The 23,237-nt window shown below is 47.9% G+C and overlaps 1 protein-coding gene across 14 annotated transcripts in view; it reads left to right on the top strand.

The window, feature by feature from the left end:
• Window positions 1–23,237, top strand: part of LOC118396031 (disks large homolog 1-like) — a 356,822-nt gene that overhangs the window by 126,003 nt on the left and 207,582 nt on the right. For all 14 annotated transcript variants that reach the window (XR_008065634.1, XR_008065635.1, XR_008065654.1 and 11 more), the window contains exon 4: window positions 7,398–7,706. Coding sequence is in view for 2 of the 14 variants with exons in the window: in XM_052464722.1 (XP_052320682.1) it covers window positions 7,398–7,706 (309 nt within the window). In the remaining 12 variants the exon portion in view is untranslated. The remainder of the gene's footprint in view (window positions 1–7,397; window positions 7,707–23,237) is intronic.

The following is a 23,237-nucleotide window of genomic DNA, read 5'->3' on the forward strand; positions in this document are numbered from 1 at the left end:
ACCTACAGGGATACAGAACCACAGACAGACAGCACTACAGACAGACCTACAGGCATATAGAACCACAGACAGACCTACAGGCATATAGAACCACAGACAGACCTACAGGCATATAGAACCACAGACAGACCTACATGTATACAGAACTACAGACAGACAGCACTACAGACAGACCTACAGGCATATAGAACCACAGACAGACCTACATGTATACAGAACTACAGACAGACCTACAGGCATATAGAACCACAGACAGACCTACATGTATACAGAACTACAGACAGACAGCACTACAGACAGACCTACAGGCATATAGAACCACAGACAGACCTACAGGCATACAGAACTACAGACAGACCTACAGGCATATAGAACCACAGACAGACCTACAGGCATATAGAACCACAGACAGACCTACATGTATACAGAACTACAGACAGACAGCACTACAGACAGACCTACAGGCATATAGAACCACAGACAGACCTACATGTATACAGAACTACAGACAGACAGCACTACAGACAGACCTACAGGCATATAGAACCACAGACAGACAGCACTACAGACAGATCTACAGGGATATAGACCTACAGGCATATAGAACCACAGACAGACCTACATGTATACAGAACTACAGACAGACCTACAGGCATATAGAACCACAGACAGACCTACAGGCATATAGAACCACAGACAGACCTACAGGCATATAGAACCACAGACAGACCTACAGGCATATAGAACCACAGACAGACCTACAGGCATATAGAACCACAGACAGACCTACAGGTATACAGAACTAGACAGACAGCACTACAGACAGACCTACAGGCATATAGAACCACAGACAGACCTACAGGCATATAGAACCACAGACAGACCTACAGGCATATAGAACCACAGACAGACCTACAGGCATATAGAACTACAGACAGACCTACAGGCATATAGAACCACAGACAGACCTACAGGCATATAGAACCACAGACAGACCTACAGGCATATAGAACCACAGACAGACCTACAGGCATATAGAACCACAGACAGACCTACAGGCATATAGAACCACAGACAGACCTACATGTATACAGAACTACAGACAGACCTACAGGGATACAGAACTACAGACAGACAGCACTACAGACAGATCTACAGGGATATAGAACCACAGACAGACCTACAGGCATATAGAACCACAGACAGACCTACAGGCATATAGAACCACAGACAGACCTACATGTATACAGAACTACAGACAGACAGCACTACAGACAGATCTACAGGGATATAGAACTACAGACAGACAGCACTACAGACAGATCTACAGGGATATAGAACTACAGACAGACAGCACTACAGACTGATCTACAGGGATATAGAACTACAGACCTATATAACCACAGACAGACCTACATGCATGCAGAACTACAGACGGACCTACAGGCATACAGAACTACAGACAGACAGCACTACAGACAGATCTACAGGGATATAGAACTACAGACAGACAGCACTACAGACAGATCTACAGGGATATAGAACTACAGACCTATATAACCACAGACAGACCTACATGCATGCAGAACTACAGACGGACCTACAGGCATACAGAACTACAGACAGACCTACAGGCATACAGAACTACAGACAGACCTACAGGCATACAGAACTACAGACAGACCTACAGGCATACAGAACTACAGACAGACCTACAGGCATACAGAACTACAGACAGACCTACAGGCATACAGAACTACAGACAGACCTACAGGCATACAGAACTACAGACAGGCATACAGAACTACAGACAGACCTACAGGCATACAGAACTACAGACAGGCATACAGAACTACAGACAGAACTGGCCGTATTGTGTCTTTGTGGTGTGTGTGAACACATAGGGGCCTCTGCTCTAAACCAGATTAGTGTCTTATTTGTGTGACTTCCACGACCGGGAGAAGAGGAAACTGTATCGGGTCGACACAGGGAGTTAATCCTGACACAATACTTCTACTTCCTCCATCTCTTTGCTCTAACGGCGTCTTTTTATTTTAAATTGCCAAAAGTGGTCTGATTGTGCGCAGATAATTTGTACAGTAACTGTGTCTCTGTGACTGTGGTCGGTCTAGCACAGTTGGTGTTGATCGCCCTTTGCTGACCCCTTGACCCTCAAGAAGCCAGAGCAGCCTTCTGAGAGGGTCCGGAGGTTAAAGGTCAGACAGAGTGGACAAACCGCAGTATGGCCGGTGATGAGAGATGGGGTGGCATATACTCCCTGAGGCTGGCAGCTGAGTTGGCACAGCAGCTGTAAACTGACTAGCTTAGACTGTATGTGTGTCACGAGTTGCTGATTCTTCCATTGTTCCTGGAGCATTGTTCACATGTTTCTCCAAGGTGTTAAAAGATGGATGTAAAGCAGGGATGTTGAAAACTGTTAGTGTGTTGAGCAGCCCAACACCAGTACCCTCCCCAGCCTGGTTTCACTGGAGAACTTTGCAAATTGGTGTCAGTGTGATGGCCCAGGGAGAGAAAGAGAGGGAGGGACGGAGAGAGCGAGGGAGGGACGGAGAGAGCGAGGGAGGGACGGAGAGAGCGAGGGAGGGACGGAGAGAGCGAGGGAGGGACGGAGAGAGCGAGGGAGGGACGGCGAGAGCGAGGGAGGGACGGAGAGAGCGAGGGAGGGACGGAGAGAGCGAGGGAGGGACGGAGAGAGCGAGGGAGGGACGGAGAGAGCGAGGGAGGGACGGCGAGAGCGAGGGAGGGACGGCGAGAGCGAGGGAGGGACGGCGAGAGCGAGGGAGGGACGGAGAGAGCGAGGGAGGGACGGAGAGAGCGAGGGAGGGACGGAGAGAGCGAGGGAGGGACGGAGAGAGCGAGGGAGGGACGGAGAGAGCGAGGGAGGGACGGAGAGGGAGGAAGGGAGGGAGAGGGGGAGGGGGAGAGGGAGGAAGGGAGGGAGAGAGGGAATGGAGAGGGAGGTAGAGAGAGAAAGGGGGAGGAGAGGGAGGGTGTGGTCTTGTGAGGACACACCTACAGTACCTGTATCATCAGGTTTATTTCGGGAGGTCCTCCTCTCTTCTCCCTCTCTCCACTTGTGTTTTTTTTTCTCCATTTCCACCTTTTGTCTCTTCTTCTTCTCTCCCTCTCTTTGCGCTCATATTCTCTCTTCTTCTCTCCTTGGGGACAGCCAGTGTCCTCATTCAGCTACGCCTGCAGACTCACATTAGAAAGGAGTTAGAATACTTCCTTCTTTCTCTTTCAGCTAAATGCCTTAAGAGATGCGGCGGCTCTTCCAGTCCACTCCCACAGCAATCAGGGTTCTTCAAACCAGTCCAGTCCACTCCCACAGCAATCAGGGTTCTTCAAACCAGTCCAGTCCACTCCCACAGCAATCAGGGTTCTTCAAACCAGTCCAGTCCACTCCCACAGCAAGCCAGGGTTCTTCAAACCAGTCCAGTCCACTCCCACAGCAATCAGGGTTCTTCAAACCAGTCCGGTCCACTCCCACAGCAAGCCAGGGTTCTTCAAACCAGTCCAGTCCACTCCCACAGCAAGCCAGGGTTCTTCAAACCAGTCCAGTCCACTCCCACAGCAAGCCAGGGTTCTTCAAACCAGTCCAGTCCACTCCCACAGCAAGCCAGGGTTCTTCAAACCAGTCCACTCCCACAGCAAGCCAGGGTTCTTCAAACCACTCCACTCCCACAGCAAGCCAGGGTTCTTCAAACCACTCCACTCCCACAGCAAGCCAGGGTTCTTCAAACCAGTCCAGTCCACTCCCACAGCAATCAGGGTTCTTCAAACCAGTCCAGTCCACTCCCACAGCAATCAGGGTTCTTCAAACCAGTCCAGTCCACTCCCACAGCAAGCCAGGGTTCTTCAAACCAGTCCAGTCCACTCCCACAGCAATCAGGGTTCTTCAAACCAGTCCAGTCCACTCCCACAGCAAGCCAGGGTTCTTCAAACCAGTCCACTCCCACAGCAAGCCAGGGTTCTTCAAACCAGTCCACTCCCACAGCAAGCCAGGGTTCTTCAAACCAGTCCACTCCCACAGCAAGCCAGGGTTCTTCAAACCAGTCCACTCCCACAGCAAGCCAGGGTTCTTCAAACCAGTCCACTCCCACAGCAAGCCAGGGTTCTTCAAACCAGTCCACTCCCACAGCAAGCCAGGGTTCTTCAAACCAGTCCACTCCCACAGCAAGCCAGGGTTCTTCAAACCAGTCCACTCCCACAGCAAGCCAGGGTTCTTCAAACCAGTCCACTCCCACAGCAAGCCAGGGTTCTTCAAACCAGTCCACTCCCACAGCAAGCCAGGGTTCTTCAAACCAGTCCACTCCCACAGCAAGCCAGGGTTCTTCAAACCAGTCTAGTCCACTCCCACAGCAAGCCAGGGTTCTTCAAACCAGTCTAGTCCACTCCCACAGCAAGCCAGGGTTCTTCAAACCAGTCTAGTCCAGTCCCACAGCAAGCCAGGGTTCTTCAAACCAGTCTAGTCCAGTCCCACAGCAAGCCAGGGTTCTTCAAACCAGTCTAGTCCAGTCCCACAGCAAGCCAGGGTTCTTCAAACCAGTCTAGTCCACTCCCACAGCAAGCCAGGGTTCTTCAAACCAGTCTAGTCCACTCCCACAGCAAGCCAGGGTTCTTCAAACCAGTCTAGTCCAGTCCCACAGCAAGCCAGGGTTCTTCAAACCAGTCTAGTCCAGTCCCACAGCAAGCCAGGGTTCTTCAAACCAGTCTAGTCCCACAGCAAGCCAGGGTTCTTCAAACCAGTCTAGTCCCACAGCAAGCCAGGGTTCTTCAAACCAGTCCACTCCCACAGCAAGCCAGGGTACTTCAAACCAGTCCACTCCCACAGCAAGCCAGGGTTCTTCAAACCAGTCCAGTCCACTCCCACAGCAAGCCAGGGTTCTTCAAACCAGTCTAGTCCACTCCCACAGCAAGCCAGGGTTCTTCAAACCAGTCCAGTCCACTCCCACAGAAAGCCAGGGTTCGTCAAACCAGTCCAGTCCACTCCCAAAGGAGGCCAGGGTTCGTCAAACCAGTCCACTCCCACAGCAAGCCAGGGTTCTTCAAACCAGTCCACTCCCACAGCAAGCCAGGGTTCTTCAAACCAGTCCAGTCCACTCCCACAGCTTGCAGTGCTCTGCTAGTGGCTCATCTTAACAACGTCCTGAAGTCCTGCCCTGTAGCAGTGCTCTGCTAGTGGCTCAGATTAACAACGTCCTGACGTCCTGCCCTGTAGCAGTGCTCTGCTAGTGGCTCAGATTAACAACGTCCTGCCCTGTAGCAGTGCTCTGCTAGTGGCTCAGATTAACAACGTCCTGCCCTGTAGCAGTGCTCTGCTAGTGGCTCAGATTAACAACGTCCTGCCCTGTAGCAGTGCTCTGCTAGTGGCTCAGATTAACAATGTCCTGCCCTGTAGCAGTGCTCTGCTAGTGGCTCAGATTAACAACGTCCTGCCCTGTAGCAGTGCTCTGCTAGTTGCTCAGATTAACAACGTCCTGCCCTGTAGCAGTGCTCTGCTAGTGGCTCAGATTAACAACGTCCTGCCCTGTAGCAGTGCTCTGCTAGTGGCTCAGATTAACAACGTCCTGAAGTCCTGCCCTGTAGCAGTGCTCTGCTAGTGGCTCAGATTAACAACGTCCTGACGTCCTGCCCTGTAGCAGTGCTCTGCTAGTGGCTCAGATTAACAACGTCCTGCCCTGTAGCAGTGCTCTGCTAGTGGCTCAGATTAACAACGTCCTGCCCTGTAGCAGTGCTCTGCTAGTGGCTCAGATTAACAACGTCCTGAAGTCCTGCCCTGTAGCAGTGCTCTGCTAGTGGCTCAGATTAACAACGTCCTGACGTCCTGCCCTGTAGCAGTGCTCTGCTAGTGGCTCAGATTAACAACGTCCTGCCCTGTAGCAGTGCTCTGCTAGTGGCTCAGATTAACAACGTCCTGCCCTGTAGCAGTGCTCTGCTAGTGGCTCAGATTAACAACGTCCTGCCCTGTAGCAGTGCTCTGCTAGTGGCTCAGATTAACAACGTCCTGCCCTGTAGCAGTGCTCTGCTAGTGGCTCAGATTAACAACGTCCTGCCCTGTAGCAGTGCTCTGCTAGTGGCTCAGATTAACAACGTCCTGCCCTGTAGCAGTGCTCTGCTAGTGGCTCAGATTAACAACGTAGCAGTGCTCTGCTAGTGGCTCAGATTAACAACGTCCTGCCCTGTAGCAGTGCTCTGCTAGTGGCTCAGATTAACAACGTCCTGCCCTGTAGCAGTGCTCTGCTAGTGGCTCAGATTAACAACGTCCTGCCCTGTAGCAGTGCTCTGCTAGTGGCTCAGATTAACAACGTCCTGCCCTGTAGCAGTGCTCTGCTAGTGGCTCAGATTAACAACGTCCTGCCCTGTAGCAGTGCTCTGCTAGTGGCTCAGATTAACAACGTCCTGCCCTGTAGCAGTGCTCTGCTAGTGGCTCAGATTAACAACGTCCTGCCCTGTAGCAGTGCTCTGCTCAGATTAACAACGCCTGCCCTGTAGTGCTCTGCTAGCTCAGATTAACAACGTCCTGCCCTCTAGCAGTGCTCTGCTAGTGGCTCAGATTAACAACGTCCTGCCCTGCCCTGTAGCAGTGCTCTGCTAGTGGCTCAGATTAACAACGTCCTGCCCTGTAGCAGTGCTCTGCTAGTGGCTCAGATTAACAACGTCCTGCCCTGTAGCAGTGCTCTGCTAGTGGCTCAGATTAACAACGTTATGCCCTGTAGCAGTGCTCTGCTAGTGGCTCAGATTAACAACGTCCTGCCCACACAGCAGTGCACTGCAGTGGCAGTTAACAACGCTCTGCCCTGTAGCAGTGCTCTGCTAGTGGCTCAGATTAACAACGTCCTGCCCTGTAGCAGTGCTCTGCTAGTGGCTCAGATTAACAACGTCCTGAAGTCCTGCCCTGTAGCAGTGCTCTGCTAGTGGCTCAGATTAACAACGTCCTGAAGTCCTGCCCTGTAGCAGTGCTCTGCTGGTTGATTGGGTGGGTCTGTGTTGTCAGAGGCAGGAGTCACAGTGGAAGAAAGATGTGATCATGCTGTGTATGTCTCAGCAACATTATGTTATTGTTATTTATTGTGGCTATATCATCATGGAACGATGGGTCACACTCCTAAAGCTATTAATTCCACGCCGGGCCAACACCTGGCCTGATCTACAGCTAGACACACACACGCAGGCACACACATGCACGCACTATAGCATAAATGCATTCACACGCACGCACACGCAAACACACACAGTGTGATGGCACACAGTCTGTTTGGTCTTCAGACAGTTCTCTCTGAGTGACACTAAGCCCATTTAGAAGTGCTTAGTCCTCTTCCACCGTGACCTCAAAACTAACAAACCTCTCCCTCTCCCCCACCTTCCCTCTACAGAAGTACAGGATTCAGGATGAGGATGGTTCTACCCCCCAGCAGGACCAGGGTCAGTCTCAGGCCTGTCCCCAGCACCCCTACCCCAGCCTGGAGGAGAGAGGCAGAGAGCGGGAGCTGCCAGGGAGCCATCACGGGACCCTCCGCAGCCACCATGGAGGGGGAACCCTGGATGGGTACCACCTCGGCAGGGGAGAGAGAGAGGGCAGGGGGGAGGGACGGCCAGAGCTGGTCCAGGTAGCGGAGAAAAACCTGTCTCAGATAGAGAACGTCCATGGATATGTCTCCCACGCACACATCTCCCCTATGAAGGTAGGACACTGCAGATATGTACATGGTGTTGACAGACAAACGTACGGTACATGGTGTTGACAGACACATATGGTACATGGTGTTGACAGACAAACGTACGGTACATGGTGTTGACAGACAAACGTACGGTACATGATGTTTACAGACACATACGGTACATGGTGTTGACAGACAAACGTACGGTACATGGTGTTGACAGACAGACGTACGGTACATGGTGTTGACAGACACATATGGTACATGGTGTTGACAGACAAACGTACGGTACATGGTGTTGACAGACACATACGGTACATGGTGTTGACAGACGTACATGGTGTTGACATGTGGTACATGGTGTTGACAGACAAACGTACGGTACATGGTGTTGACAGACAAACGTAGGTACATGGTGTTGACAGGTACATGGTGTTGACAGACACATACGGTACATGGTGTTGACAGACAGACGTACGGTACATGGTGTTGACAGACACATACGGTACATGGTGTTGACAGACACATACGGTACATGGTGTTGACAGACACATACGGTACATGGTGTTGACAGACACATACGGTACATGGTGTTGACAGACACATACGGTACATGGTGTTGACAGACAAACATACGGTACATGGTGTTGACAGACAAACGTACGGTACATGGTGTTGACAGACAAACGTACGGTACATGGTGTTGACAGACAAACGTACGGTACATGGTGTTGACAGACACATACGGTACATGGTGTTGACAGACACATACGGTACATGGTGTTGACAGACACATACGGTACATGGTGTTGACAGACTAACGTACGGTACATGGTGTTGACAGACAAACATACGGTACATGGTGTTGACAGACAAACGTACGGTACATGGTGTTGACAGACAAACGTACGGTACATGGTGTTGACAGACAAACGTACGGTACATGGTGTTGACAGACAAACGTACGGTACATGGTGTTGACAGACAAACGTACGGTACATGGTGTTGACAGACAAACGTACGGTACATGGTGTTGACAGACGTACGGTACATGGTGTTGACAGACAAACGCACTGTACATGGTGTTGACACAGACAAACGTACGGTACATGGTGTTGACAGACGTACGGTACATGGTGTTGACAGACGTACGGTACATGGTGTTGAGAGACAAACGTACGGTACATGGTGTTGACAGACAAACGTACGGTACATGGTGTTGACAGACAAACGTACGGTACATGGTGTTGACAGACAAACGTACGGTACATGGTGTTGACAGACGTACGGTACATGGTGTTAACACAGACAAACGTACGGTACATGGTGTTGACAGACGTACGGTACATGGTGTTGACAGATGTACGGTACATGGTGTTGACAGACAAACGTACGGTACATGGTGTTGACAGACGTACGGTACATGGTGTTGACAGACGTACGGTACATGGTGTTGACAGACGTACGGTACATGGTGTTGACAGACGTACGGTACATGGTGTTGACAGACGTACGGTACATGGTGTTGACAGACAAACGTACGGTACATGGTGTTGACAGACGTACGGTACATGGTGTTGACAGACGTACGGTACATGGTGTTGACAGACGTACGGTACATGGTGTTGACAGACGTACGGTACATGGTGTTGACAGACGTACGGTACATGGTGTTGACAGACGTACGGTACATGGTGTTGACAGACGTACGGTACATGGTGTTGACAGACAAACGTACGGTACATGGTGTTGACAGACGTACGGTACATGGTGTTGACAGACGTACGGTACATGGTGTTGACAGACGTACGGTACATGGTGTTGACAGACGTACGGTACATGGTGTTGACAGACGTACGGTACATGGTGTTGACAGACACGGTAGACAGACGTACGGTACATGGTGTTGACAGATGGTGTTGACGGTACATGGTGTTGACAGACAAACGTACGGTACATGGTGTTGACAGACAGTACGGTACATGGTGTTGACAGACGTACGGTACATGGTGTTGACAGACAAACGTACGGTACATGGTGTTGACAGACACATACGGTACATGGTGTTGACAGACGTACGGTACATGGTGTTGACAGACAAACGTACGGTACATGGTGTTGACAGACGTACGGTACATGGTGTTGACAGACGTACGGTACATGGTGTTAACACAGACAAACGTACGGTACATGGTGTTGACAGACACATACGGTACATGGTGTTGACAGACACATACGGTACATGGTGTTGACAGACAGACGGTACATGGTGTTGACAGACGTACGGTACATGGTGTTGACAGACGTACGGTACATGGTGTTGACAGACACATACGGTACATGGTGTTGACAGACGTACGGTACATGGTGTTGACAGACAAACGTACGGTACATGGTGTTGACAGACAAACGTACGGTACATGGTGTTGACAGACAAACGTACGGTACATGGTGTTGACAGACGTACGGTACATGGTGTTGACAGACGTACGGTACATGGTGTTGACAGACGTACGGTACATGGTGTTGACAGACGTACGGTACATGGTGTTGACAGACGTACGGTACATGGTGTTGACAGACGTACGGTACATGGTGTTGACAGACGTACGGTACATGGTGTTGACAGACGTACGGTACATGGTGTTAACACAGACATACGCTATATGGTTGCATGCACATGAAAGTGAACGGTTGATATATTCCCCTCCCTCCCTCCCTCCCTCCCTCCCTCCCTCCCTCCCTCTAATTTATCTGCTTTATACTTTCCTATTTATACACCAACCTTTTAACACGCTTGTACACGATACCATAATAGAAGCCCCTTTAGTGCTTGCATCAACACACAAAGCATTAGAAGAAGGAGAAACTCCTCCAGGGCCAACATCTCAATGTTGGCATAGCCATGGTAAGAACCAGAGATACGCACAAGCAGTTGGCTAGCGTGTGTCTTTACCATAGACTGTATGGTGTTACCATGTTATCTCTGTATGGCGCTACCGTGTTTCTAGATATGGTGCTACCGTGTTGTCTCTAGATATGGTGCTGCCGTGTTGTCTCTAGATATGGTGCTACCGTGTTGTCTCTAGATATGGTGCTGCCATGTTGTCTCTAGATATGGTGCTACCGTGTTGTCTCTAGATATGGTGCTACCGTGTTGTCTCTAGATATGGTGCTACCGTGTTGTCTCTAGATATGGTGCTGCCGTGTTGTCTCTAGATATGGTGCTACCGTGTTGTCAGACTAGATATGGTGCTACCGTGTTGTTTCTAGACAGACGTGCTACATGTTGTTTCTAGATATGGTGCTGGTGTTGTTTCTAGACGGTGCTACATGTTGTTTCTAGATATGGTGCTATGGTGTTGTTTCTAGATATGGTGCTACCGTGTTGTTTCTAGATATGGTGCTATGGTGTTGTCTCTAGATATGGTGCTGACAGACGTGTTGTCTCTAGATATGGTGCTGCCGTGTTGTCAGACTAGATATGGTGCTACCGTGTTGTCTCTAGATATGGTGCTACCGTGTTGTCTCTAGATATGGTGCTGCCGTGTTGTCTCTAGATATATTGCTACCGTGTTGTCCCTAGATATGGTGCTACCGTGTCCCTCTAGATATGGTGCTTTATACGTGTTGTTTCTAGATATGGTGCTACCGTGTTGTCACTAGATATAGTGCTACCGTGTTGTTTCTAGATATGGTGCTACCGTGTTGTCTCTAGATATGGTGCTGCCGTGTTGTCTCTAGATAGCAGGTGCTACCGTGTTGTTTCTAGATGTATGGTGTTACCGTGTTGTTTCTAGATATGGTGCTACCGTGTTGTTTCTAGATATGGTGCTACCGTGTTGTCTCTAGATATGGTGCTACCGTGTTGTCTCTAGATATGGTGCTGCCGTGTTGTCTCTAGATATGGTGCTACCGTGTTGTCTCTAGATATGGTGCTACCGTGTTGTCTCTAGATATGGTGCTACCGTGTCTCTAGATATGGTGCTGCCGTGTTGTTTCTAGATATGGTGCTACCGTGTTGTCTCTAGACATGGTGCTACCGTGTTGTCTCTAGATATGGTGCTACCGTGTTGTCTCTAGATATGGTGCTACCGTGTTGTTTCTAGATATGGTGCTACCGTGTTGTCTCTAGATATGGTGCTACCGTGTTGTCTCTAGATATGGTGCTACCGTGTTGTTTCTAGATATGGTGCTACCGTGTTGTCTCTAGATATGGTGCTACCGTGTCTCTAGATATGGTGCTGCCGTGTTGTCTCTAGATATGGTGCTACCGTGTTGTCTCTAGACATGGTGCTACCGTGTTGTCTCTAGATATGGTGCTACCGTGTTGTCTCTAGATATGGTGCTACCGTGTTGTTTCTAGATATGGTGCTACCGTGTTGTCTCTAGATATGGTGCTACCGTGTTGTCTCTAGATATGGTGCTACCGTGTTGTTTCTAGATATGGTGCTACCGTGTTGTCTCTAGATATGGTGCTACCGTGTTGTCTCTAGATATGGTGCTACCGTGTTGTTTCTAGATATGGTGCTACCGTGTTGTCTCTAGATATGGTGCTACCGTGTCTCTAGATATGGTGCTGCCGTGTTGTCTCTAGATATGGTGCTACCGTGTTGTCTCTAGATATGGTGCTACCGTGTTGTCTCTAGATATGGTGCTGCCGTGTTGTCTCTAGATATGGTGCTGCCGTGTTGTTTCTAGATATGGTGCTACCGTGTTGTCTCTAGATATGGTGCTACCGTGTTGTCTCTAGATATGGTGCTGCCGTGTTGTCTCTAGATATGGTGCTGCCGTGTTTCTAGATATGGTGCTACCGTGTTGTCTCTAGATATGGTGCTACCGTGTTGTCTCTAGATATGGTGCTGCCGTGTTGTCTCTAGATATGGTGCTACCGTGTTGTCTCTAGATATGGTGCTACCGTGTTGTCTCTAGATATGGTGCTGCCGTGTTGTTTCTAGATATGGTGCTACCGTGTCTCTAGATATGGTGCTACCGTGTTGCCTCTAGATATGGCGCTACCGTGTTGTCTCTAGATATGGTGCTGCCGTGTTGTTTCTAGATATGGTGCTACCGTGTTGTCTCTAGATATGGTGCTGCCGTGTTGTTTCTAGATATGGTGCTACCGTGTTGTTTCTAGATATGGTGCTACCGTTGTTTCTAGATATGGTGCTACCGTGTTGTCTCTAGATATGGTGCTGCCGTGTTGTTTCTAGATATGGTGCTACCGTGTTGTCTCTAGATATGGTGCTACCGTGTTGTCTCTAGATATGGTGCTACCGTGTTGTCTCTAGATATGGTGCTACCGTGTTGTCTCTAGATATGGTGCTGCCGTGTTGTCTCTAGATATGGTGCTGCCGTGTTGTCTCTAGATATGGTGCTACCGTGTTGTCTCTAGATATGGTGCTACCGTGTTGTCTCTAGATATGGTGCTACCGTGTTGTCTCTAGATATGGTGCTGCCGTGTTGTCTCTAGATATGGTGCTACCGTGTTGTCTCTAGATATGGTGCTACCGTGTTGTCTCTAGATATGGTGCTACCGTGTTGTCTCTAGATATGGTGCTGCCGTGTTGTTTCTAGATATGGTGCTACCGTGTTGTTTCTAGATATGGTGCTGCCGTGTTGTTTCTAGATATGGTGCTGCCGTGTTGTTCTAGATATGGTGCTGCCGTGTTTCTAGATATGGCGCTACCGTGTTGTCTCTAGATATGGTGCTACCGTGTTGTCTCTAGATATGGTGCTACCGTGTTGTTTCTAGATATGGTGCTACCGTGTTGTCTCTAGATATGGTGCTGCCGTGTTGTCTCTAGATATGGTGCTACCGTGTTGTCTCTAGATATGGTGCTACCGTGTTGTTTCTAGATATGGTGCTACCGTGTTGTCTCTAGATATGGTGCTGCCGTGTTGTTTCTAGATATGGTGCTACCGTGTTGTTTCTAGATATGGTGCTACCGTGTTGTTTCTAGATATGGTGCTACCGTGTTGTCTCTAGATATGGTGCTGCCGTGTTGTTTCTAGATATGGTGCTACCGTGTTGTTTCTAGATATGGTGCTACCGTGTTTCTAGATATGGTGCTACCGTGTCTCTAGATATGGTGCTGCCGTGTTGTCTCTAGATATGGTGCTGCCGTGTTGTCTCTAGATATGGTGCTGCCGTGTTGTCTCTAGATATGGTGCTACCGTGTTGTCTCTAGATATGGTGCTGCCGTGTTGTCTCTAGATATGGTGCTGCCGTGTTGTCTCTAGATATGGTGCTGCCGTGTTGTCTCTAGATATGGTGCTATCGTGTTTCTCTAGATATGGTGCTATCGTGTTGTCTCTAGATATGGTGCTGCCGTGTTGTCTCTAGATATGGTGCTGCCGTGTTGTTTCTAGATATGGTGCTACCGTGTTGTTTCTAGATATGGTGCTGCCGTGTTTCTAGATATGGTGCTACCGTGTTGTTTCTAGATATGGTGCTGCCGTGTTTCTAGATATGGTGCTACCGTGTCTCTAGATATGGTGCTACCGTGTTGTCTCTAGATATGGTGCTGCCGTGTTGTTTCTAGATATGGTGCTACCGTGTTGTCTCTAGATATGGTGCTACCGTGTTGTCTCTAGATATGGTGCTGCCGTGTTGTCTCTAGATATGGTGCTGCCGTGTTTCTAGATATGGTGCTACCGTGTTGTTTCTAGATATGGTGCTGCCGTGTTTCTAGATATGGTGCTACCGTGTTGTCTCTAGATATGGTGCTACCGTGTTGTCTCTAGATATGGTGCTGCCGTGTTGTTTCTAGATATGGTGCTACCGTGTTGTTTCTAGATATGGTGCTGCCGTGTTTTTCTAGATATGGTGCTACCGTGTTGTTTCTAGATATGGTGCTGCCGTGTTTCTAGATATGGTGCTACCGTGTCTCTAGATATGGTGCTACCGTGTTGTCTCTAGATATGGTGCTGCCGTGTTGTTTCTAGATATGGTGCTACCGTGTTGTTTCTAGATATGGTGCTGCCGTGTTTCTAGATATGGTGCTGCCGTGTTGTTTCTAGATATGGTGCTGCCGTGTTTCTAGATATGGTGCTGCCGTGTTTCTAGATATGGTGCTACCGTGTTGTTTCTAGATATGGTGCTGCCGTGTTTTTCTAGATATGGTGCTACCGTGTTGTCTCTAGATATGGTGCTACCGTGTTGTCTCTAGATATGGTGCTGCCGTGTTGTTTCTAGATATGGTGCTACCGTGTTTCTAGATATGGTGCTGCCGTGTTGTCTCTAGATATGGTGCTGCCGTGTTTCTAGATATGGTGCTACCGTGTTGTCTCTAGATATGGTGCTGCCGTGTTGTTTCTAGATATGGTGCTACCGTGTTGTCTCTAGATATGGTGCTGTGTCCTAGATATGTTGTTTCTAGATATGGTGCTACCGTGTTGTTTCTAGATATGGTGCTGCCGTGTTTCTAGATATGGTGCTACCGTGTTGTTTCTAGATATGGTGCTGCCGTGTTGTCTCTAGATATGGTGCTGCCGTGTCTCTAGATATGGTGCTACCGTGTTGTCTCTAGATATGGTGCTATCGTGTTGTCTCTAGATATGGTGCTACCGTGTTGTCTCTAGATATGGTGCTACCGTGTTGTCTCTAGATATGGTGCTGCCGTGTTGTCTCTAGATATGGTGCTGCCGTGTTTCTAGATATGGTGCTACCGTGTTGTCTCTAGATATGGTGCTGCCGTGTTTCTAGATATGGTGCTACCGTGTTGTCTCTAGATATGGTGCTGCCGTGTTGTTTCTAGATATGGTGCTACCGTGTTGTCTCTAGATATGGTGCTACCGTGTTGTCTCTAGATATGGTGCTGCCGTGTTGTTTCTAGATATGGTGCTACCGTGTTGTTTCTAGATATGGTGCTGCCGTGTTTCTAGATATGGTGCTACCGTGTCTCTAGATATGGTGCTACCGTGTTGTCTCTAGATATGGTGCTGCCGTGTTGTTTCTAGATATGGTGCTACCGTGTTGTTTCTAGATATGGTGCTGCCGTGTTTCTAGATATGGTGCTACCGTGTTGTTTCTAGATATGGTGCTGCCGTGTTTCTAGATATGGTGCTACCGTGTCTCTAGATATGGTGCTACCGTGTTGTCTCTAGATATGGTGCTGCCGTGTTGTTTCTAGATATGGTGCTACCGTGTTGTCTCTAGATATGGTGCTACCGTGTTGTCTCTAGATATGGTGCTGCCGTGTTGTCTCTAGATATGGTGCTGCCGTGTTTCTAGATATGGTGCTACCGTGTTGTCTCTAGATATGGTGCTACCGTGTTTCTAGATATGGTGCTACCGTGTTGTCTCTAGATATGGTGCTGCCGTGTTGTTTCTAGATATGGTGCTGCCGTGTTGTCTCTAGATATGGTGCTACCGTGTTGTCTCTAGATATGGTGCTACCGTGTTTCTAGATATGGTGCTGCCGTGTTGTTTCTAGATATGGTGCTGCCGTGTCTCTAGATATGGTGCTACCGTGTTGTCTCTAGATATGGTGCTGCCGTGTTGTCTCTAGATATGGTGCTGCCGTGTTGTCTCTAGATATGGTGCTGCCGTGTTGTCTCTAGATATGGTGCTATCGTGTTGTCTCTAGATATGGTGCTGCCGTGTTGTCTCTAGATATGGTGCTGCCGTGTTGTTTCTAGATATGGTGCTACCGTGTTGTTTCTAGATATGGTGCTGCCGTGTTTCTCTAGATATGGTGCTACCGTGTTGTTTCTAGATATGGTGCTGCCGTGTTTCTAGATATGGTGCTCCGTAGATATGGTGCTACCGTGTTGTCTCTAGATATGGTGCTGCCGTGTTGTTTCTAGATATGGTGCTGCCGTGTTGTCTCTAGATATGGTGCTACCGTGTTGTCTCTAGATATGGTGCTGCCGTGTTGTTTCTAGATATGGTGCTACCGTGTTGTTTCTAGATATGGTGCTGCCGTGTTTTTCTAGATATGGTGCTGCCGTGTTGTCTCTAGATATGGTGCTACCGTGTTGTTTCTAGATATGGTGCTGCCGTGTTGTCTCTAGATATGGTGCTACCGTGTTGTCTCTAGATATGGTGCTGCCGTGTTTCTAGATATGGTGCTACCGTGTTGTCTCTAGATATGGTGCTGCCGTGTTTCTAGATATGGTGCTACCGTGTTGTCTCTAGATATGGTGCTGCCGTGTTGTCTCTAGATATGGTGCTGCCGTGTTGTCTCTAGATATGGTGCTACCGTGTTGTCTCTAGATATGGTGCTACCGTGTCTCTAGATATGGTGCTACCGTGTTGTCTCTAGATATGGTGCTACCGTGTTGTCTCTAGATATGGTGCTACCGTGTTGTCTCTAGATATGGTGCTGCCGTGTTGTCTAGATATGGTGCTACCGTGTTGTCTCTAGATATGGTGCTGCCGTGTTGTCTCTAGATATGGTGCTACCGTGTTGTCTCTAGATATGGTGCTACCGTGTTGTCTCTAGATATGGTGCTACCGTGTTGTTTCTAGATATGGTGCTGCCGTGTTGTCTCTAGATATGGTGCTGCCGTGTTTCTAGATATGGTGCTACCGTGTTGTCTCTAGATATGGTGCTGCCGTGTTGTCTGTGATATGGTGCTACCGTGTTGTTTCTAGATATGGTGCTACCGTGTTGTCTCTAGATATGGTGCTGCCGTGTTTCTAGATATGGTGCTGCCGTGTTGTCTAGATATGGTGCTACCGTGTTGTCTAGATATGGTGCTACCGTGTCTCTAGATATGGTGCTGCCGTGTTGTCTCTAGATATGGTGCTACCGTGTTGTCTCTAGATATGGTGCTACCGTGTTGTCTCTAGATATGGTGCTACCGTGTTGTCTCTAGATATGGTGCTACCGTGTTGTCTCTAGATATGGTGCTACCGTGTCTCTAGATATGGTGCTACCGTGTTGTCTCTAGATATGGTGCTACCGTGTTGTCTCTAGATATGGTGCTGCCGTGTTTCTAGATATGGTGCTACCGTGTTGTCTCTAGATATGGTGCTACCGTGTCTCTAGATATGGTGCTACCGTGTTGTCTCTAGATATGGTGCTACCGTGTCTCTAGATATGGTGCTACCGTGTTGTCTCTAGATATGGTGCTACCGTGTTGTCTCTAGATATGGTGCTACCGTGTTTCTAGATATGGTGCTACCGTGTTTCTAGATATGGTGCTACCGTGTCTCTAGATATGGTGCTGTCGTGTCTCTAGATATGGTGCTGCCGTGTCTCTAGATATGGTGCTGCCGTGTCTCTAGATATGGTGCTGCCGTGTTGTCTGTGTATGGTGCTACCGTGTTGTCTCTAGATATGGTGCTGCCGTGTTGTCTGTGTATGGTGCTACCGTGTCTCTAGATATGGTGCTGTCGTGTCTCTAGATATGGTGCTGCCGTGTCTCTAGATATGGTGCTGCCGTGTCTCTAGATATGGTGCTACCGTGTTGTCTGTGTATGGTGCTACCGTGTCTCTAGATATGGTGCTGCCGTGTTGTCTCTAGATATGGTGCTACCGTGTTGTCTCTAGATATGGTGCTGCCGTGTTGTTTCTAGATATGGTGCTGCCGTGTTGTTTCTAGATATGGTGCTACCGTGTTGTCTCTAGATATGGTGCTGCCGTGTTGTCTCTAGATATGGTGCTACCGTGTTGTCTCTAGATATGGTGCTACCGTTGTCTCTAGATATGGTGCTACCGTGTTGTCTCTAGATATGGTGCTACCGTGTTGTTTCTAGATATGGTGCTACCGTGTTGTTTCTAGATATGGTGCTACCGTGTTGTTTCTAGATATGGTGCTGCCGTGTTGTCTCTAGATATGGTGCTACCGTGTTGTCTCTAGATATGGTGCTACCGTGTTGTTTCTAGATATGGTGCTACCGTGTTGTCTCTAGATATGGTGCTACCGTGTTGTCTCTAGATATGGTGCTACCGTGTTGTCTCTAGATATGGTGCTGCCGTGTTGTCTCTAGATATGGTGCTACCGTGTTGTTTCTAGATATGGTGCTGCCGTGTTGTCTCTAGATATGGTGCTACCGTGTTTCTAGATATGGTGCTACCGTGTTGTCTCTAGATATGGTGCTACCGTGTCTCTAGATATGGTGCTGCCGTGTCTCTAGATATGGTGCTGCCGTGTCTCTAGATATGGTGCTGCCGTGTCTCTAGATATGGTGCTGCCGTGTTGTCTCTAGATATGGTGCTGCCGTGTCTCTAGATATGGTGCTGCCGTGTCTCTAGATATGGTGCTGCCGTGTTGTCTCTAGATATGGTGCTACCGTGTTGTCTCTAGATATGGTGCTACCGTGTTGTCTCTAGATATGGTGCTGCCGTGTCTCTAGATATGGTGCTGCCGTGTCTCTAGATATGGTGCTGCCGTGTTGTCTCTAGATATGGTGCTACCGTGTTGTCTCTAGATATGGTGCTACCGTGTTGTCTCTAGATATGGTGCTACCGTGTTGTCTCTAGATATGGTGCTGCCGTGTTGTCTGTGTATGGTGCTACCGTGTCTCTAGATATGGTGCTACCGTGTTTCTAGATATGGTGCTACCGTGTTTCTAGATATGGTGCTACCGTGTTTCTAGATATGGTGCTACCGTGTTTCTAGATATGGTGCTACCGTGTTGTCTCTAGATATGGTGCTACCGTGTTTCTAGATATGGTGCTACCGTGTTTCTAGATATGGTGCTACCGTGTTGTCTCTAGATATGGTGCTACCGTGTCTCTAGATATGGTGCTGCCGTGTCTCTAGATATGGTGCTACCGTGTTGTCTCTAGATATGGTGCTGCCGTGTTGTCTGTGTATGGTGCTACCGTGTTTCTAGATATGGTGCTACCGTGTTGTCTCTAGATATGGTGCTACCGTGTTGTCTCTAGATATGGTGCTACCGTGTTGTCTCTAGATATGGTGCTGCCGTGTCTCTAGATATGGTGCTACCGTGTTGTTTCTAGATATGGTGCTGCCGTGTTGTCTCTAGATATGGTGCTACCGTGTTTCTAGATATGGTGCTACCGTGTTGTCTCTAGATATGGTGCTGCCGTGTCTCTAGATATGGTGCTGCCGTGTTGTCTCTAGATATGGTGCTACCGTGTTGTCTCTAGATATGGTGCTACCGTGTTGTCTCTAGATATGGTGCTACCGTGTTGTCTCTAGATATGGTGCTGCCGTGTTTCTGTGTATGGTGCTACCGTGTCTCTAGATATGGTGCTACCGTGTTTCTAGATATGGTGCTACCGTGTTTCTAGATATGGTGCTACCGTGTTGTTTCTAGATATGGTGCTACCGTGTTGTCTCTAGATATGGTGCTACCGTGTTGTCTCTAGATATGGTGCTACCGTGTTTCTAGATATGGTGCTACCGTGTTGTCTCTAGATATGGTGCTACCGTGTCTCTAGATATGGTGCTGCCGTGTTGTCTCTAGATATGGTGCTACCGTGTTGTCTCTAGATATGGTGCTGCCGTGTTGTCTCTAGATATGGTGCTACCGTGTCTCTAGATATGGTGCTACCGTGTTGTTTCTAGATATGGTGCTGCCGTGTTGTCTCTAGATATGGTGCTACCGTGTTTCTAGATATGGTGCTACCGTGTTGTCTCTAGATTTTCACTAATCATGTGACATTAAGAACAGTTCAGATGTTTCTCAATCAGTCTTCAGTCCAGACAGGCTACAGTCATGCTGGGTGAACACTACAACGAGACCATCAAAGTCCATTGAACCATTTCTGTCCTGTAGTTGGTTGTCTTGCCAACGTTGTGGTGAGGTCACTAAACGATGTGGCGTGGGGGGCTCGTGAGGATTCTCCATACCTGCTGTCTGGTTACAGTATATAATAGGATTAGTGTGAATAATCTGATTAATATAATAGTTGGATTTAAACGTTGACATGCTTTGCGAGAATAACAGTTTAGCTAGTAATCCTGTTTACATGGACACATCTGAAATCAAGCTATCTGATGGGACTTTGATAAATGTAGAAAATTGCTTATCAAAATGAATATTCTACCACAACAACCATTATTCTGAGTTCGGACATATAAAGTTTGTATTTTTTTTAAAAATTAACCTTTATTTAACTAGGCAAGTCAGTTAAGAACAAATTCTTATTTCTTGTGTAAACTATTTCTAAGATTCATACTTTTCGTTTTTCTGAACTCACTTCACACGTTCAAAAGAGCTAAGGATTGCGATGGCACATATTCCGATCAGATACTCCCCTGGAAAACCCATTTAAATGGTTTACATGTCGTAATCATTCTAAAGATTACTCAGACAATCAGGTGTTTGAATCGGCTTACTTCGATGATGACCTTACACCGGTTAAGACAGGCAGTATTTCTATGCTTCCCGTTCTTACCTTAAGGTTTTTTGTTGTTGCGTCTTTTACTTTCGGTTTCTTAGACCAGCTTCAAACAGCTGAAAATACAATGTTATATAAAATATATTTCACAGCGGTTTAGATGGTACAATGATTCTGAACATTCTGAGTGCTTGTTTTGTGTCACAAACTGAAATTAGACTGAGTGATTCCAGTATATTGCACCTTTTTTAAAGGCAACTACAAAACTCATAATAGTAGTGAGCATTAACCCACTGCCTTATTCTCTGGCGAGCTCTCATTGGCTATTGTTAATCACGGTTCTCAGAACTTGTCGTTGCCCATCTCACACTACAAGAGGATTGCAGATTTTGTGCCCATAAAATCAAACATGTTAGAAAATATCTGGACGTCTGGGACTGCTCAAAGACGGGGATCAGTAGCCTTCAGATTGCGTCTCTGACCCACTCACATTTAATGAGCTTCCGTGGCGGCCGTGTGCCCCGAGGAAGGCAACAACATAGGGATTTTGTCTCTGATCTCTAAAGCTTGTCTGGGAAAGCTTCATCGAGGCCAAAATCTTGTTGTGTACACCCGTTTAAATGGATCTTGTGGGATGTCACGGTCATTGTTCATAATGGCTCTATTCCGCCACCTAGTGAATTATTCTTGGCCCTGCAGCTGGGAGGACACCACTTCTCTGCAACTACATTTTTGGCCCAATCATATATTGACCTCCTCTAGGACCTCGGGTCCTGTATTAGCTCAGACAGGGTTGGATATGTAAAGACAATATGGCCATAGCTCCACCCTGCCTTCTGAATTGTATTTAACTATTGACACAGACAATGAACATTGACATATTGCAACTTCTTTACTAGAGTCATAAAGTCATAAAGCTAATTTACTAAACCCAAGTACAGTTTTCAGTGATGCCTTTGACTCTTTTTAAAGATTTGCTGTGACTAGTGTTTTTGTTTGTTAGTTCAGTGTGTGGTCTGTGTGTCTCTGTGTGGTTATTTTGGTGGTGCCCCGTGCGGGGTGTTTGCGTAGCCTCACAGTAGCATCCCATTGGGCTGCTTGGCTCTGTAGGCCCTGACAGATGGAGCAGCCATCTTGTTTCTCTCCAGGACTCCGGTCCCTCAGGGCTGTTGGGGCTGGGCCAGCCTGCACCTAACTGCACTGTCCCTCATGACCTTATGTACTGGCCAGAACAACAGTACACACAGCAGCATACTTTTACGACACACGCCACACACCGCCATACCTCTCCACACTCACACATTAAAGTTCACCCTCACTGTGTAGTGTCATATTTACTGGCCGTGTTTGTTAAGTTGTTTTATAAAGTGTATCGCTAACGTTTTAGTAGGAAGTGGTTGTTGTAAATTGTAAAGGATGTGTGGATACTCGTAGTGCATTGTCATTGGGATGTACGTACAGCTCACACATTCGTCTTGCTGGCTGCACAAACGCACGTTTCTGTTTTCAAAGCTCTGCATCGCCATGACTTGCACTCTTTCATACGGGGGGCTTTTCATGCCGTCACGGTCATCTTCCATTCAGCAGTCGCATCATCTCTGTTCATCTTGAAGAAATCCAAGTGTGTGGATTTTTGCATGGAGATCAGTCTGTGTTTGTATGTGGAGTTGAAATGGTCTCTGTGAGCTTGGCGTTCTCTTCAGGAGGGGAACTTTGGCTTCTCTTAGTGTTGCGTTCGTAGTATAGGCTACAGCAGGGGTTTTCAACTCTGACCGTACGAGCTTCCAGAGTCCCAGGTCTAGATCAGTCCCTGATTAGAGGGGAACGATAACATGCAGTGGATATGTGTATGTGACCAATACAATTAGATTTGATTTGGAACTGGCTTCGAGGTCCAGAGTTTGAGGGGGCTACAGTATCCATCTGAGCAGACAGCATCCTGGCTGATTTTGATATCATCTCATTATACTGATCCTACCTCATCACTGCGTGTGAACACATTTCAGTGTCTCTCAGTTGTGTATGTACATTGTATGTACACAGTGCATCCGGGAAGTATTCAGACCCCTTCCCCTTTTCCCCATTTTACATTTCAGCCCTATTCTAAAATGGATTAAATAGTTTTTTCCCCCCTCATCAACCTACACACAATACCCCATAATGACATCACAATACCCCATAATAACATCACAATATCCCATAATGACATCACAATACCCCACAATGACATCACAATACCCCATAATGACATCACAATACCCCATAATGACATCACAATACCCCATAACGA

The sequence above is a fragment of the Oncorhynchus keta genome, chromosome 1 (assembly GCF_023373465.1).
Source record: "Oncorhynchus keta strain PuntledgeMale-10-30-2019 chromosome 1, Oket_V2, whole genome shotgun sequence".
Classification (NCBI taxonomy): Eukaryota; Metazoa; Chordata; class Actinopteri; order Salmoniformes; family Salmonidae; genus Oncorhynchus; species Oncorhynchus keta.